Raw genomic sequence first — 17,803 nt, 5'->3', positions numbered from 1 at the left:
TGAGAGTCAGAGAAAGACGTCAGTAAGTCAATGAGAGGACAGGAGAGGAATTTATATATCCAAAAATATATATACCAGCTTCTAAAGTGCGGCATCCCTGAAAAAGCTAGAAAACCACTGGGATAAATAAATGTAAAATCTGCCACAACAGTAGATTTAATATCGTCTTACATGTTGATAAATTGTGCTGTCTAAATCTATAAAGAGTAAAAGTAAAATTCAGAGTCAACAGAGCACGGGTCAGCAGATCACAGCATGCTCACAAATAAAACACATTTACGGGAACAAAGAATATAAATTATTGTTAGAAGTTATTCTTTTTCACATGCTGTACTCCTTCACCTGATCTAAGGGTTTAACTCCTAAGTACAGCTCGTGTCTAGTGAATATGAAGTGTCTGTGTTTATTTTTAGATTTTACTACATTTGCAAATACTTTCCATTGTGCAGGTCATGTTGGACTTCACTGCAATTAAATTGGTCAAGACTTACCATACAGAAAAGCATCTTACTGCTCTTTGGTTTCGCTCCAAGAAAGACTATTTAGTCTCTTTTGAAGAACAGATTAGAATAAAAACAAGTGAAGAAGTGCAGAGCTGGGTGAATTAGAAAAAAGTGGAATTACTACTTCTGGTGACACTTTCAGGACTTGTTATAGCAGTATTTGCAAACTCGTGGAATGACTAATGCTTTAAATCACCTCAATGTGACCTCAGCGCTACAGATATCCAAACATTTATTTAAATGTCCGAGCCAAAAAGATAATCAAGTCAAACCATGGCAAGAAATTTGGGAGTCAGTTGAGGTCAGATGTCAAATTAAACCAATGGAAGAGGAATGGAAACCCTATAACATAGACTGGCTTTGGTTTCTGTTGGTTTTAATTTTTCTGTTTCAGTTGTGACAACCCTGCCATGCAGTCCTTACACAACTGTGTCTTTTCCTCTTAATCAGGCACTGTGTGCTGCCTACATTTTATACCTGGTCCCTTCTTCTCTTTCTGAATCCCTCTGCCTTCCTACACTTTGGCTGTCTCTTCACTGTACTTCTGTAGGTGCTCGTCATCGTCCCTGAAAAGCTTCAGGGACCACAAGCTCGTGTGACGCATTCTGCCCCCTAAAGGACTAAAAAAAGAAAACGTCCAGTCACACTCACAGCATTCAATATGGTTCACAGATGTCTCTGGAAAAAGCAGATTCAAAAGAGTCGCCAGAAAGAAATACTCATTCATGACACAATGCAATTCACCTGAAACAAATAAAAAGACTTTATTTCAGTGATTATTAACAAGGACTGAAAGGAAGAGGGCACACTGTGATTCTACCCTCCCCTCTGCATGTTTCAGTCGTCATCAACCATAATCGCTTGAACATTCTGCTGCAGGCACCAAGTTTGAAGAGAATACTGGACTGTTCACACAGAGAGGCAATTAAAAACCACCACAGCCAGTTCGGCAATACTGCAAGGCCACCATGGGCTAGACTCACACGTAGCTCAAGAATAAGTCCATGTAGAGTTCCAAGGCAGATACGTTGCTGACCTCTGTGTTTTGTTCAAAGGAAAACCGTGCAGAAATTTCATTTTAAATAATTTGAGTCTCTTTGTTGTTCAACGTCCTTCTGGAAAGGTAATGTTTTTTTTTTGTTCTCAGTTCAGATGACTTTTGTAAAATAAATTATTACAGAAGTACATAAAGTTCTGGCAGCGGTCTGTCCATGTCAGTTTCACAAGGAAGAGGAGAGGGCCATCCATCAACTGACCTTACCCCCATCCTCATTTTCATATCTGGAGGCAAAAATAAGAGAGAAGGGGCACACTCCTAATGAACGTTTTCAAAGTCATCATCTCACACGCAGCCGTGACATCATCCACTCAAGACCCTGGCACAACCTACAGGTTAAAAAAGAAAGAAAGACATTGGTGGAAGAGAGTGGGAGAGAAAAACAAAGAGAAAAGCATTAAGATAAAAAATTTTATACCGTACAAGAACAAAAGTTTAAGGGAAACTAATTGCTAATACTCTGGGCCTGTTACTGGTGTTATTTAGTAAAAGAATATGAAAAAATATTTAAAGTAATCACAAAATACTAAGTCTGCTAAATTTCACCCTTAATAAGCATCTCTTATTTTGCACCTGATGTGGCTCTGTGGTAGGTGTTGCTAGGAGTATTCAAGTGCATAACTGGCATGAACTGAAAAGAACTGAGCACCAGCGCCAAAGCTTTGGCTCTGTCCTATAAGTCATCATTAAGCCCCCATCCCAAATCTTTACAGCCAAGTCACACATATCGTGGCGATCGTGGCTCAAGAGTTGGGAGTTCGTCTTGTAATCGGAAGGTTGCTGGTTCGAGCCCCGGCTCAGACAGTCTCGGTCGCTGTGTCCTTGGGCAAGACACTTCACCCGTTGCCTACTGGTGGTGGTCAGAGGGCCCGGTGGCGCCAGTGTCCGGCAGCCTCGCCTGTCAGTGCGCCCCAGGGTGGCTGTGGCTACAATGTAGCTGCCATCACCAGTGTTTGAATGTGCGTGTGAATGGGTGGATGACTGGATGTGTAAAGCGCTTTGGAGTCCTTAGGGACTAGTAAAGCGCAATACAAATACAGGCCACTTACATATTTCCGCAATAATACTGGTATCTTGATAAAACAGATGTTTTGTGTATTATTATAGGTAGCTAATTTATTTTATACAGTTGGCTGATGGGTTTGTAGTCTTTCATCAAATTTGTACACAGAGATCTTTCCATAATTAACATGATGAAAGCTCTAGGGTGCACAAAAGCCTCTGCATGTTTTTTCAGTAGTACATATACGCGGTTCTGCTACAGCTCGGCTTTAACTTTCTATTATCAGATCTGTGACACTATATTAATACGTTTGCCAGAATACAGCAGTTAAAGGGACTTATTGCTGCAATTTATAAATACCTGCCGTGTCAAAAAGCATGCAGGGAAAAGGAAATAGAAAAAAGAAGGACCACTGAGTGCATTTATGCACAAAACAGTAACTTCGTTAACGTACAAATGGGTTGAGGCTTGAAGCTAAATAATGTTTTGTGTCCTCCAAAAAGACACTGTTAGGCTTCCTGAGCTGTCAGATTTATCCACATACAGCCCCCAGCTATTTCTAACTGAAGAGAAACATATTGATTCTACTTTAGCTGACTCTCATTGATCTGAATTGCTGTTTCTGGAGAGAATCACATGCATGAAAGCTGCGCTTGTAATACTGTGGCTGGTACATTATTTGCTTCCTCATTGGGTCTGCTTTGTTTATGACTGGCTAATTTGTGCAGCTTTTGGTAGAAGGAGAGTCATTTCTCAAATGAACAGGCTGCCTCTTTGTTAATAAATGAGAGCAATGTTAGTAGATCACCCTCACAACTTTCCACTCCCTCCAGTACAATTTGGAGATTTTAGCTTCATGTTAATTTGCCCTGCTTAGTAAGTCTGACCCTTCATCACATTTTCCCTGCATAAAAGCAAATACTATATAATTATTTAATGCATACGTAAATTAAATTTTCCTCATATAACAAGTTTATATCCTCACCCCTCTCCTGTGAGGGCACAACAGGCCTGGATGTGCCACTGGTGGTCTTTGACGGAGGTAAGCTGGAGGCTCTGGGAGATCTCAGCCACAGACATGCATCCTTTCACATCCTGCTTATTGGCAAAGATCAACAGTCCTGCCTTTCTCAAGTCCTGGAGGCCAGAGAAGAAACATCAACAGAGAAGCCAAGATAAGGAAACATTTGTTTGCTTTATGTGTATTTTTAACACTGTGATGAGTTAACAGTACAGACAAAATCTCATTTACTGAAAAATGACTGATAGCATCAACTCAGAAAGACATTTCATATTCAGTGTACATACAATGAACCAGAAAACAATAATATTGCTACACACTTAAGTATATTTTCAGTAATATTTGAAATTTAAAAATGAAGCACCTTGAGATCAAGTTAATTTCTACTAGATTCTGACATGTGACAGAGCCTCATAAATAATGACTGCTGCATGGGACACATGGTTTCCATTATTTCATACAACAATCCATTAATATTAATTTGAATATATCTAATAAAATTACGTTATAATTATAAGGATCTTTGTCACTTTTTAAACGGTACTCACTTCATGTGCTAGCATTCTGTAGAGTTCTTCTTTGGTTACTGAGATCCTTTCTCTATCCGTGCTGTCAACCACCACAATTACAAACTAGTCGTAGAAGAAAGGGAGAAATAATGGACAAGTAATTAAATAACAACCCCTGCCAAACCACAGGCACAGTCATACATAACAGCACTGTAAGGGGAAGTTTTCAGAGTTTTCTTTCATTTAGTCAGAGTGAACATAATCTCATACCTCTGTGTTTGTGTAGTATGTATTCCACGATGACCTAAGAGACTCCTGGCCTCCGATGTCCCACATCAAAAAATGAGTGTTGTTGACGACTATCTCCTCCACATTGCTCCCAATTGTTGGGGATGTGTGTACCACCTCATTCATTGAACTATTAACATAAAAACAATCTTTAGGTTCTGTTGACAAGCAACATTTACAGAATAGCCACGACTATTTTTAATAAATTATATGACTTGAGGAAAAAAAAAAGGAAATATAAAGACGCTTACTGTACAAGTCAGATTTGGATACTTACAACTGATAAAGAATTGTGGTCTTGCCAGCATTGTCCAGGCCCACAATAATAACCTTGTGCTCTGAAAGGCAAAAAGACAAAGAAATCACAGACTAACAGTGACATCAATATCTGGGTTTAATTGCTAAGGACTAACTGATGTATGGCTCTTATGTAAACAAAGTGGTTGCTTCAAAAAGATGTCTGAATTGAGAGAATCAAACAATGAACTTTTTACTAATCCATACCGTCCTTTGGTACAAATTGTGTAGCTTCACACATCTAGCATCAGTGGGACATTGTGATGCTGCGAACAGTGTACCTTCACAGCTACAGATGAGTTAGTGGGCGGTTTAAAGCAAGCTTGTAGAGTCAGGCTGCAGCCATCAGCGGCTGTGGATATAACATACAGACGTATCTTTCTAATGCACAAAAAAGCTTTAGTGAAAAAGATAAACAAGAAGTGACAGCTGGGATCGATTTCCATCTTGCTGCTGATACAAACAGAAGGCAAGAAGTCCAATAGCAGACACAAGCATAAGTCAAAGGTAAGGTTTTAACTTTAGCCTAGAGTGAAGGAACAAAGCGCTGATTATTATTTTCTTAAAAAAAAAAAAAAAAAAATTATGAAAAAAATGATGTTCCAATATTGCTGGTTGGTATAAGAGTACATTTGGTACTGGTCATAATTTCTTGAATAACAGGAATTTTTCAATTTCTATTATCTAGATGTATGGCTTAACTAGAGCCTGACCAGTAGTATTTGCTGATATACTGGTACCAGTATTTATAATGGCCAATAAACGACAAAAAAAAAAAGTAAAGAAGGGACAAGAGAAACATCATTCAACCGTGTTATGAGTGTTGATGTGAGGGCTGCAACAAGTAGTAAACTAAAAATATTTGAATATTTAAATAGAGTTTTATAAAACCATGTAAATGTTTATTAGGAACAACAACATACTACAGCACGTCCTTGGGCCAGTATCAACTGCACTGTCTGCCATAACTGCACTAAATAGTAATGTGGCCCTAGAATGAAGGACAGAACAAGGGTAAATGTAAGGTGAATAAGATTATTATAATAAGTAAGTGAATAAGAAGAAAACTGGGGCAGAGACTTTAAAAAGCATGACGGCACAGAAAAATGTTGAATACAGACTGGGTAAAGCTTTCACATTTTTACATTATTATGAATATTATTGTGAAAGTTGTTCTAGAATTTGTCGATGCAGTTTTCTGCAGAATAATGAACCTCTGTTCATTTTTACTTCTGAGAAACTCACTGCTCTACTCAGTTAAGTTACTGGCCTGTCACCAGTTAACCTAGTTAGTTACCTAATAAAATCCTCCAGTTGTTTCTTTTTTAGTAATGCTTACTTTTATGAAACATTTGATGTCTTCTATGTTCTATTATTAATAAAATATGAAGTCATGAGATTTGCAAATCATTTTCTATTTACATTTTACAAAATTAAGTAACTTATCTCTATAAGAGAGCGAGATGAGGACTGAGGAGGAACAAAGACTGGTTGATGTCATTAGAAAAAAAACTAGTACATGACAGAAAAAGCATGCACTACCTTCTATTTGTATTAAGCTGAGCTTAACAGACTTATCTTCGTGTTTTGTTTATAGAAAAACTTGCGTCACAGGACAAATACACAAAGCCTGCATGTCTCTCTTTCCTATGACTGTCTCCGGCGACAGTCATAGCAAAGAGATGAAGTACTGTTGAAATATGGGGAAAGCCAAAAACTGCACTTCCTCCACTTCCGTAACATTGATTCATTAGTGTTGAATTCTCTCGCAGCTGTTCTATTCCCATGTTGTTGCAGTATATTGATAACTAACCTCGTATTGTGGATGAATAATATCAATAGTTCTCCTGACTGAAGTTTGGCCCGTGTATAGCATCCTGCTATGCGATTTCATTTGTCCCTGACCACCAGAATCCCTCATGTTAACTTTTATCGAGTGGAAAAAAAGTTGGCGTTCATCCTCCAGCTTCACTGTGCTAATGTTATGCTAACATAGCTGTGTCGCTAGCAATCACGTAGCACAACATTATATACCAGGTAGTCCAACTTCAGTAACCCTGCAAACACCACTGCTGTTTAGTTTTCTGTCTGCATTTATGTTGGAAGTGGTAGCAGAGCTGTACGTTTGAATTAGTTTCAAAAATCTCTCAGTCAGAACATGGTATGTCATGTTTAGGTGGAAACTAGCGAGCTAACTTCCTGTTAACTTCTAACTCCGTTAAATTTAATAAATTCTGTTTTCATGGATGCCTGGATGTTAAACTTAATTGTTACACCTGGTAAAGCAGCATCGCTGATGATTTAATTAAAGATGAAAGAATTTAGACCGTTTTTAACTCTTAGTGTTCGTTTGACTTTGGGACCTGAAATGGACGGAGTTTTGGACCCAGACTACTCCGCGAAGCTCCTCACTACGGCAGCCGTAATGCTCTGACAATCCATCAAGCAGTGCAGCTTAACAAAGTTGTACTAAAACATTTTTTAACAGATTTCTGCACGCCAAAATCGGTTCGAGGTCAGTAAGCACAACCAGAATTCATACATAAGGCGCACTCTCGATTTTTGAGAAAATTAAAGGATTTTAAGTGTGCCTTATAGTGTGGGAAATACCTTATACAGAAGAAAAGAATATATCGTGATATATATCGTTACCGCACGTGCTTCAAATTATACTGTGATATGGATTTTAGGCCATATCGCCCAGCCCTACTGCAGCTCTTCCAACTACAGCATTATCTGTACAAGCTAGTCAAGTTCGAAAACCCTGTTATAGTTTTGTTTATGTAAATGTAGATGGAAAACCCAACCTGTGTTACTCTGAATAAACTGCTATCATGAGATAAAACAGCCACTTAAAAGCTATAACATTTCATTTAAACTGGATACATAGACAAATATCAGCCTGTCGGTTGAGACCTATTGGCTCTTAAGTTTTAAATACTCCTATGCCTTTTAGCACATATGATCTATAATCTGTTATGCTGAAGAACACAGAACATAAAAAGCGTTCATTTGCTTACACTAGAGAAGGTGAAAATAATTTGTGTGCTCTGGAATATTTTTTGGAAGACAGCGAAGAAAGGAATGCCTATTATATCATATTATTGTATCTAGATCTATTACCACACTCGGTTTTTGCATGGATCCCCAAACTAACCTTTGACAAAACAACTTGTAATTCAAGGAAATCATAAAAAGTCCATAATCAGTGTGTAATCATGTACAGCTAAGCCTTCAGCTAACAAAACTAAAACCTCAAAACTGAGGAAGCGAAAACTTTTGCAAACAGATCTGTGCAAGGTGAAAAATGAGCTTTATATGTGCATTCTACCACACACAAAAATGTCATGTCATGTCAACATGCCATGTATGTTAATGTGCTTCTGTTCTTCCACTGGGTTGTCTCAGTCAGCTGGGTAAATGGTAAGACTTCTGAGATTTGGAAGCGCAGCTCTGAGGCTACATCCAGGGATGACAATAAAAGCTTTTCAGGCTTCAGGGACAGGATGGGTACAAGAAAATAAGAGCATAATTTAGAATTGAACAAATGGCAAATGTCTGGTCCTGTGACTCAGATGCATTATTATAGTATTGTCTGGCCACAAAACAGCTTATATGCATCTTAACATTACTCCTACATGTTTCTGGCCGTCAGGCAGATAATTAAAACACTACTCCTTACAGGGATTACTTTTTTGTGTAGGGGAGACCGGGGATAGTTGTAACGTGGGTCAGTTGTAACACTTCCAATTTCTCCAATCAGGGCTAAGTTTCAAATGATGTGACTCATCCTGTGCATGCCCAATTCAGTTCTGCTATCACATGTGAAAAATCAGCACATTTGTCAAACACAGACAATTTAACACGAAAAAAAGTAATTTGTATGCCAAAAAGTTTTTCTACTTTATTTCAATTTCTAATAGCATTATTTGCTTTTCAGTTAAACTCATCAAACTTAAATTGTGTTATTTGTATGTCTATGGGGATATATTCTGTGTAAGTCTTTAGTGCTAATGTTTTAGCCGTTGGCTGTAATGTTAGCTAGTTCATGGCTATAGGAGTCTGGGTCAGTTGTAACAGCAACAGTCTGGGTTAGTTGTAACAATAATGCAGATGTTACAACTTACCACACTATTACTTTAAACAAGTTGGGGCAACGACATCAGCAGAGAGAGGTTCACTGGTCACATTTGTATATGCGGTTAATGCCATTGGCAACACAATTCCTCCACTGTTTGTGTTCCCACACATACATTATGCAGACCACTGTGTCAGAGATGGACCAGTAGGAAGTACTGGTAGTGGAAATAAATCAGGATGGGTGCAAGAAACAGATTTCCTCATCTTTCTGAAGCACTTTGCAAACCACACCAAGGTAAGCCATGATAAAAAGTAATGGAACTGCGATGCTGGTGAACAACTACATTTTTTCAGCTTCATTGTTATGTTCAAAATTGGTGCAAGAGTTGTAGGTTATGATGCCCACTGAGCCAATGAGGCCAACCTCGAGGAAGACCAACCAAAATTAATGAAATATTCAGTTGCAGAAAATTCCATAACTTGTCTTTTTTGGGGGGGTTGGAATATGTTCAAAAGCTAGATTTCTGCATTCTGTCACACACACACAGCTACATAAATGGCTCTAAGTGCATTCATGTGTTGAATAAACAAAGATTACATGGTAATGTTTTGTTAGTACCCTTATTTCATTGTGTTACATTTCACCCCAGGATATGTTACAACTAACCCAGACTATGGGGTTAATTGTAACATTTCACTCTTTGTGTTTGAGACCATACCATGCAATGGGTATTGGGAAATTGTGCTGCAGAGAAAATAGCTGCACTATTTAATAGCCGAGACATGTAAATACTTTGCATTACATTTTGAATCCACTACCTTAAAAGAGCTCCAATTTACAGACAGAAATGTCAAAAATGTTACAACTATCCCCGGTCTCCCCTACATGACGACATTCTCTAACACATCAGTGTAAAGTCTCCCATATGTGTTGAGTTAACTTGAGTTAGAGTGAAGCTAGGTGACTGCAAAGACCTGTTTTATGTTATGATTCACATTATTTTCATACACACCTTTGTGCCCCTACAGAAGAGACCACACCCATCTGGTTAGACCTGTTTTATCGCAGGATAAGTGTGATCACTCAGAACATATGTATTTGCTGTGATCCTTCCCTCTAAGTGGACAAGCGAACCCACACAACTCACCAACGAAACGGTTCCCAACAGAGCTGCTGGATCCCCTTACTGTAGGTGTCAAGGGTTCAGATTCTTCCTTTAATTTGTCACCTATCAGAAAACTCCTGACACTAATCTGATAAGATTAAGTAATCACACTGGCAGTACAAAGTCAGTGTGATTCAGTCTAAAGTCAATCGCCTTGTTAACTGGAGAATTTTGCTGATGTAGCTGACTTCTGTGTGCTCTGTTGGTGTAGCCATCTCCAGTCTCAATGCCGGTGTCAACCCGGACTGAACACAGCATCACACTGTACCTCGGGGTTCAGGTTACAGAGGTTTCGCAAGGACCTGTTTACGGATTCAAGATCACTAGCCAGGAATCTACTTGGTTTTGCCTATCTGCGCTCTAGAACCCGAGAGCATAAATAATCTAACACAAAGTTAATTCAGAAATGGAGCGCCATGTTCGCAGAAAAACTATCATCTTTGCCGGTCCATTGGTGAAATGCTGACCATATCGTTAAATATAAACGGTAAACCATGAGGTAACTTTTAAATTCACCGACAATACCAATAATGAAACAGTAAACGTCCCGTTAGGGACAGAAACTGGTTACACGGCTAATTATGAGAGAATAGACCAGCGGGCCTTCTCTGACCACGGAGCCCCCTTAGCTCCTACACCTTCGACAGTTTCATGATGAATGCCGCAGCACCATTCTTACCTTGGTGGTTAAAAAGCCTCCATAACTTTGTAAATAGTATTCCCATGGCTGACGGTGATGAATTTCGATGCCAGCTTGTAATAGTTCGATGTACCTTAGCTAGCCAGCCTTGTTGTTCAGTCCTGCCAACTTCAACTAGCTAGCTAACTTGCTAACTACAACGACGATGACCTGTCAAAGCATTCAAATACAACTGCCATACTTATATGAACTGACTTCTACTCTACATGACCTACGAGGTGAAAATGTAGGTCCGACGACTGATTTACTGTATGAAACAAAACCGAAAACGCTTAACACTGTCACTTGCTAGTTCGTATCAGCTGGCTGTTGTGAAGTACCCTGCGCTGTCAATCTTGCGCATGCGTGTCTAGTATCTTATGGAGCGCTATAAGGAAGGAAAAGCATTTATTATATTATATTATATGATATGAAAACTTCATACACAACAGGTTTAATAATTATTAAATACAGTAACAGGTAAATTATTTTTTATGAATATTTCTATAAGCAAAAAACAAAAACACCCCACTGGTATCCATACAACAGCATAACAGCAGTTTATTTCATTACAGTTGTAAAATGACAGTGCACACAAATTCTAATCAATGCATCATTCTCTCACAGGCAGTATTCAAATCTTTTAAAATCACTGCTTATGCTCCACTGTTTTGAAACTACAACAATAAAAGCTACTGTGTAAGGAAAATAAGAACGGAAGCCTGCTCGTCAAACTTCCCTCTCCAGAATCACAGCACAATGAGATCTCTGGTCTATGACCTGAAATAAAACGGAGCTTTTCAATATCTAAATATTAAAATACAATATACAAGGATGTCATGTAAAAGGTAATGCTATTTAATCCCATATTAGCTGGTAGCGTACATATAAATTGAAAGATGGGGGAGAACTGGCTGCTCAACATTTCCATAAAAGTAGCATGTAAATGACACTATTAACAAAGGCAGTGCAGTCCTGCCCAAGTGCTTTTAGACAGCTTCTTACTTATCAGTAGTCTTTAATAAAACTCAAGGAGAATACACAGAAAAGCTGTAAATGACAATATAGAAGAGGTGCATGTTAAATTGCTACTCAAGGAAAGTGTTTAGTGTTACTTTATTTTATAAAACCTTTTACTAATATATTTCTTTGTCTGATGGTTGGAGGGTGTAAGCAAGGCTTTTATATAAAATGACATAAATGGAATGTAATTTATTGTTCTGGAAATTGAACCTTACACAAATTAAAATTTCTTTCCTTTGATTATTTTTCAGTGTATTATATATGGAAGCCCTCAATATAAATCACTCACAAAAACCCAAAGTCTTGCTTATTCCATGTCCTACGAAACCCATGACAGACAACAGCAGTTAATTGACGCATGGCATGTGAGAAATGCGCTGTTGTGACCATTTTAAAGACTTCTGTGCTGGAAAAACAGCTTCTTTTTTTTTTCAAGAAACAAAATCATAAAATCACAAAAATAACATAACTCTCAGAATCACACTCCCATCAGGGGTGAGAACATAAACGCTACACTTCTAGGTCTAATTGACCTCTCATTCCTGAGGTTGTGGAGCTTTGAAATGTATTAGTATCTGCATGATTTTTCTCCTTTTCTGTCATATGATTTATGACAAAAACAGCGTTTAAAAAGAAAGGGAACGGGAAGCTACTGCATGAACCCTGAATTAGCCATTCATGTCACTTTAAAACAATAGTTGTAAAACTCAGGATTCTGGAGCAAGCTTTACAGGACTTATCACACACATCAAGGACAGCGGCACATTAAAGATGCATTAAACTCTCCTTCTACCATCTCCTGGACCCGTGCAAACAAGTTCTGCGCTGATCATCACTGCTGGATGCTGTCTGGCACTGGCCTGAGTCAGATGGTCCCTGTAATTACAGTCCTACCTGCATGCTACAGTAACAGCTGAGACAGCGGGAATGGTCCAGAAGGGCCTAGTTTACTTCACTCACATGTCATACTGGTGACATATTCAAAAAATGTCCAACTTTCCCTCTTAAATATAACTTTACTGATCTTGTGCTACTTTCACATCCAGTACCTTGTTCACATCAAAGCAAGAGCAGGATTCTTATTTTTGGGTTCAAATGCTCATTTGTCAGGAGCCAAGGCCAAAGTAGATATGAGGTACTACACAAAATAAAAGGTGGTTTCAGTCCTCGTGAATGTAAGAGATTTATCATGTAATAGCAAACTTTCCCCTTGTGTTCACGGTGGTCGCTTGAAGAGACACAGGCCTATACTTTGTTAACAGCAGGCCACAGCTCAGAGCCGGTGCCTGGAGTCCTGGCTATAGCCTCCCGGGGATCCTCGGTTACGGTGGGGCTTATAAGAGTCCTGGTAGGGGTCCTGGTAGTCCTCCTCCACCAGAGGAGAGTGGTCCCTGCTGTGCTGTGAGCCTGAGGAGAGACGGTTGCGATTCTTCCGTGCCCGCTCGTTATGGCAGTTCTCATCGGCAGGCACTAGACTGCGACGTTCAACGGGCGAATGGTCTGTCGTCGTGTGGTTGCTGTTCCGGTTTCTTTGGGCCTGTTTGAGAGAAGTAATGCTGATTTCAAACTGCGTTTTGCTTTGTTAACACTCGAACAGAATCAACATAACTATGCATTTTTAATATGTTTGCATTAGAGTCCAACAGATTTATCAGTGGGCTGGTATTATCGGTCCATATCAGATATTTGATGATTGAAAAATCCAAGAAGTAAAGATGGGAGAAACACCCTTCAACACTTCAATAGTTAGTGCTGAGATTTTATAGTTTGTCCACCAGAGGGCACTTTGCAACTAATCTGAATGGAGCCAGACAGAGTGTAAACGAGTAAATAAAAAAATAAAATCATATCAAATAAAATTGTTTGTTACTCATGGTTATTTTGAGTCTTCTTCATTGGTGTCCCCGTGAAATATATCACTGTAGATACCAAAAGGTTGATTCTGTTCATCTGGACGTAGCGTTTTCAATGGGGCAAACGTTTCGTCATTCATCCAAGTGACTTCTTCTTCTTGATCAATGGTCATGATAATTTGCATATTAATGATTAAGGAACTGACCTCACAGCCTACTGTTCATTAAGTGGTCTAGGTTCTGTTTTTGTGCAAATGTACTGTTTAATGATGATGTGGAAACAAAAGCCAAATGACTCACCTACGTTCAAAAAACACTAGAATCTGTGTAAAAAACATGCCAGCTGCTCTGGAGTCATGAATCAAAGTTTAAAGTATTTGGCTCCAACTTGAAGCAGATTGCCTAAAGGCTAGAGAGTACTGCAGAGATGAGAGTCTACAGGCAAGGTAAAGGCTCTGGTAGAGGTTCTTTGCAGTTTATGGACATCATATCTGCTAATAAGGTGGATATAAGATAATATTCATATCTGTATTTCAGTGCCATCAGTGAGTCATCTCATCCAAAATCAGTGCCAACATACAGCTAAACTCAAAGAATTATCATCAGACAATAAGAACGAGGAGTTCTGACCCCCACAGAGCCCTGATCCCATAGCCTTGGATTATATTACACAGAAGAATGAAGCCGATTCTTGGAACAAAAACAAACTACCTGCCAAGTACTCGGAAAAATACGTACACCTAGGAGGTCAGTTTGTCCTAAACACAAGTGTGATGTTTCACATGCACTTTTTCACAGAACTTTAAGTTCTTTTACAACTTTAGTTATTAAAGGTTCTATAGTTTCTTCACTTACAGTATTGAGGAAGTTACAATTACAATAGATTAAAATGTAAAAAGTTTTAAAATAGTGTTAAACCCCATTTCACTGTTAAACCATCTTGTAAGTAGGTACCAAAAATTATATTTACTTTATTTCACTATACCCTAACTACTACTAACCTTTAGGTGCCTGGGCTATACTGGGGATTTGGGTAGATAATGGACTCATCTGTTGTCCACTAAAACCTGCTGTGGATATTTTTCCAGCATTGAAAATGTGACAACAAACCATTATAACTCACTCTAAGCATTCAAGGCTTCTGATCTACATCAGTAAAGGAGCTGCAAGCTTTTTACTTTAAAGACAGCAGGAGGGCCTTTGTTTCTCGAAAGATTTTAGTGTGGCTTTCATCTTGTTGCTAGAACATTTTACTGCTAATACCATGCACCTCAGCTATGGCTTTAGGGCATAGTGCATTATCAAACGCTGAGTATTCACACACTGAAATGATCCAAATTTCCTTCTATCCGGCAGGTTGGTAAATCGAAGTCATACATGACTGAAATCTGGGATTCTGTAAAACAACAATGAGAAGAAAAGAAACCCGGGACAGTTTTTTGCTCTTTAACTTCAGAAATTCACCTGAATGGCAGCAGGATACGGGGAGAGAGCAGTGGAGCCCAGATTGCGTCCCAGGAGGGGGTTGAGCGGCATGGAAAGCGAAGTGTGCGTCGCACGCCAGTACGCCTCCAGGTACTCTGCCAGGTGTTCACAAGCATCTTCAAGCTGGTTCTCATCCAAAATAATATCAAACATCTCCTAAGGTTGGAAAAGAAGAGAGGAAGGTGTAATCTGCTGCTGCATTTGGATTTCTTTTCACCACTTGTGATTACATCATGAAACCTAACTTAAGGGAAGCAACAGCTTCTAAGTTAATTTAAAAAAAAAGGGGTGATGATTACTCACAGAAGGACACTGTGCTAGTTTCTCTGCTGCAACAAGCTGCACATTCAAATGTTTGCTTTGAGACTTCCCTCTTGATTTGATCAGCCTCTGCAAGACCTGTGGGTGACACAAAAACAGTCTAAAAATTAAGAAACTAGAAGACGAGTCGTAGCAGGCCCATGGAAATTGGACTCTGTTACATGTAGGTTTGTGACAAGAGATTCTTTTCTAGAAAATCCAGCCAACACAAGCAATGGCACGCCTGTCACTGCTCCAAACTCACATTACAGTCAAGACTATGACTTTCTCTCACTGCCTGAAGGGTTTCTTGGTATTTCACAGCTTACACTGACACTTGGCATGTTGTCAAGTACAACACAATAAAGTTTTTTGTCATTGTTTTTAAATAATATCAGTTTAAAAAAAATTAACATAATATATAGTATCCTGTTAGGCTAATGTAATTAAGTAACTTAAGCTTTTAATCTCACCTTAGGCGAGGACACCTTAACATGGACGATAATGGGTGCTAATGAAGTCTTGATGAGCTGCGCTGGGTGGTTAATGGTGTCAGCATCCAAAACCACCAGCTGTAAAGACCTGGCCAGCTCAAAGATCCTCTCTATTTCACTCTGGACCTCAGCTACAAAAAGTAAAGAATGTACGGCAGAGCAAATATGAATAAGAAACAATATGCAACATATTTACGCTCCACATCACCTATAAGACATGCGCATCATTGAGTGAGTTTCCTGTAGCTTTACCAAGGCTGGAGCGGGTGTTGGATCTCTCAATGATGGCCCTCTTACTGGGGTTGTTTAGTACTGACCTCTTGGCCAACGATATGTCAGCTGTTACCCTCGTGATGGATATCCTGGAACAAAAACTGTACGCGTCACACAGAGCACGGCCAGCACCTCGATGCAGTATATGACAGACTCTGCTTCGCTTTCACTGCTCACCTCCCATCGAACCTGTGCTTCAGGAAGTCAAACAGCGCTTTCTGCATCATGTCGGTGACCTGCAGCAATGGGGAGCGCAGAAGGCGGCGCAAACAACATGGACATGGGGAAAAGAGGAAGAAGAGAAGAATAGATTAAAACATTAATCTAATTAAAGGCAGGGGGAATAGGGAAGGCTGTCAAACTTGTTACTGTCACGGTCCCCGAGTCTTGCACCTCCCTGAGCCTGGTTCTCCGGGAGGTTTCTTCCTGTTAAAAGGGAGTTTTTCCTTCCTTTCCCACAGACACCAAGCGCTTGCAGATAGGGGGCGTTGTTTGATTGTTGGAGTTTTCTCTGTCTTATTGTAGGGTTTTGCCTTACAATATAAAGCACCTTTCTGTGTTCGCCTGTCTTGTCTTCTTGTCCTCCTCTGTGCCAAGTAAATTCTATTACCCTGTTCTGTTGTGTCCCACTTCCTGTTTTATTTTGGTAATGGTTGTCCTCTGCATCTTGCAGTGAGTGTTACTTCCCCTGTCTCATATGCTATTGTCTTCAGCTGTGTTTAGAGCTGCACCCGTTTCCTGGTCATGCACCACTTCTCGTCTATATATTATGTCAGTCTCCTCTTGTCCTATTTTACATTGTTTGCATAGTTGTGTGTTCTCTAGCATTGTTTTCCATGTCCTATAACTACCCTGCACTGCTATTTAAAGCACTTTGAGTGATCAAGCAGAGTAGAAAAGTGCTATATAAGAATCAGGCTATTTACCATTTGCTAACCAGTAGTTAATCTCTGAACTTCAGCATTAAAAGGCTCGCTTTAAGTTTAACTTCAGCATCCACTTGTCTGCCTTTGAGTCTGCAAAATTATCCACTACCCACACAGCACACCCAATGGCAGTACCAAGCAAGCAAAAGGTGGCTATAGAGGCTCATAACATGAGCAATTTTATGCAGCTATGGAGCAGAGCAGGCAGTAAAAGAAGCTAGCCCCCCATTATTCATTCTGATGGTCAGTCTCTGGCTGAGCCACATTTTTACATTACACACTTGACCAAGCTATAGTCTACCCTGTGAAAAGCTTTTTTTTTTCCCATCCTGGCTGATGAACGTGGGTCACATTAAATAAAGCGATCAAAAGCTTCAGTGAGCGATGTCGCAAAGACGAGTGCACAGGTGATAAATTTGGGGCAATCCCTCGGTGTAGCTTTGAATATATAGGCTTGGCTGGTGAACATGCTTGCAGCTCTGAGGCCTTGAACTGAAACAGAAGTTTAAGTTCACAAAGTTACCCTCAAAGACATACACTTATACTTCCCAAGGTCTTTGACTCAGAAAAGAAATACATGGATTCGTGAATAAAATCAGGCAAAGGCGACTATTCGATTGTGCCAGTTGTCGCTCTAAATTGGTCAAAGTACACTGACAGTCACATTGGGTTGACAGGGGCTTCATGGCCATTGGGCTGTAACACAAAGCAGTTGTAAGGAATAAATAGTCCTATTAAAATGTCAAAATACATAAATGCTCTACTCACATTTGAGGTTCTTATTTAAATTTACTTAAAGGGACAGGTGAGGAAAAAGAAACATTTTCCGTAGTGCTCTTTATCCAT

The 17,803-nt window shown here is 39.4% G+C and overlaps 2 protein-coding genes across 4 annotated transcripts in view; both read right to left on the bottom strand.

Annotated features, from left to right (window-relative positions):
- Positions 1–1,242: 1,242 nt before the first annotated feature.
- On the bottom strand, positions 1,243–10,970 carry arl5a (ADP-ribosylation factor-like 5A). Its single transcript, XM_004568979.2, has 6 exons — positions 10,604–10,970; positions 4,659–4,719; positions 4,364–4,511; positions 4,133–4,216; positions 3,549–3,700; positions 1,243–1,889 (listed from the first exon to the last, which is right to left on the bottom strand). The coding sequence occupies exons 1-6, from the start codon at positions 10,647–10,649 to the stop codon at positions 1,841–1,843; spliced, it is 540 nt and encodes a 179-aa protein (XP_004569036.1). The 5' UTR covers positions 10,650–10,970; the 3' UTR covers positions 1,243–1,840.
- Positions 10,971–11,135: 165 nt separating this feature from the next.
- Positions 11,136–17,803, bottom strand: part of cacnb4a (calcium channel, voltage-dependent, beta 4a subunit) — a 33,709-nt gene continuing 27,041 nt past the window's right edge. For all 3 annotated transcript variants that reach the window (XM_004568977.5, XM_004568978.4, XM_012924055.5), the window contains 6 exons: positions 16,209–16,267; positions 16,011–16,120; positions 15,738–15,889; positions 15,268–15,363; positions 14,944–15,120; positions 11,136–13,163 (listed from right to left, as the gene is read on the bottom strand). In XM_004568977.5, coding sequence (XP_004569034.1) covers positions 12,900–13,163; positions 14,944–15,120; positions 15,268–15,363; positions 15,738–15,889; positions 16,011–16,120; positions 16,209–16,267 — 858 coding nt within the window. In that variant the 3' untranslated portion in view covers positions 11,136–12,899. The remainder of the gene's footprint in view (positions 13,164–14,943; positions 15,121–15,267; positions 15,364–15,737; positions 15,890–16,010; positions 16,121–16,208; positions 16,268–17,803) is intronic.

The sequence above is a fragment of the Maylandia zebra genome, linkage group LG16 (genome assembly GCF_041146795.1).
Source record: "Maylandia zebra isolate NMK-2024a linkage group LG16, Mzebra_GT3a, whole genome shotgun sequence".
Taxonomy (NCBI): domain Eukaryota; kingdom Metazoa; phylum Chordata; class Actinopteri; order Cichliformes; family Cichlidae; genus Maylandia; species Maylandia zebra.
This window is presented reverse-complemented; position numbering and strand designations above follow the sequence as displayed.

What these genes read in the sequence shown, in the direction of transcription:
- arl5a (XM_004568979.2), bottom strand. Translation starts at nt 10,649, where the DNA reads ATGGGAATACTATTTACAAAGTTATGGAGGCTTTTTAACCACCAAG. An exon ending in CATACTACACAAACACAGAG is followed by an intron (nt 4,217 to 4,363) that starts GTATGAGATTAT and finishes TTCTACGACTAG; the next exon opens with TTTGTAATTGTGGTGGTTGA. An exon ending in ACAGAATGCTAGCACATGAA is followed by an intron (nt 3,701 to 4,132) that starts GTGAGTACCGTT and finishes TCTGGCCTCCAG; the next exon opens with GACTTGAGAAAGGCAGGACT.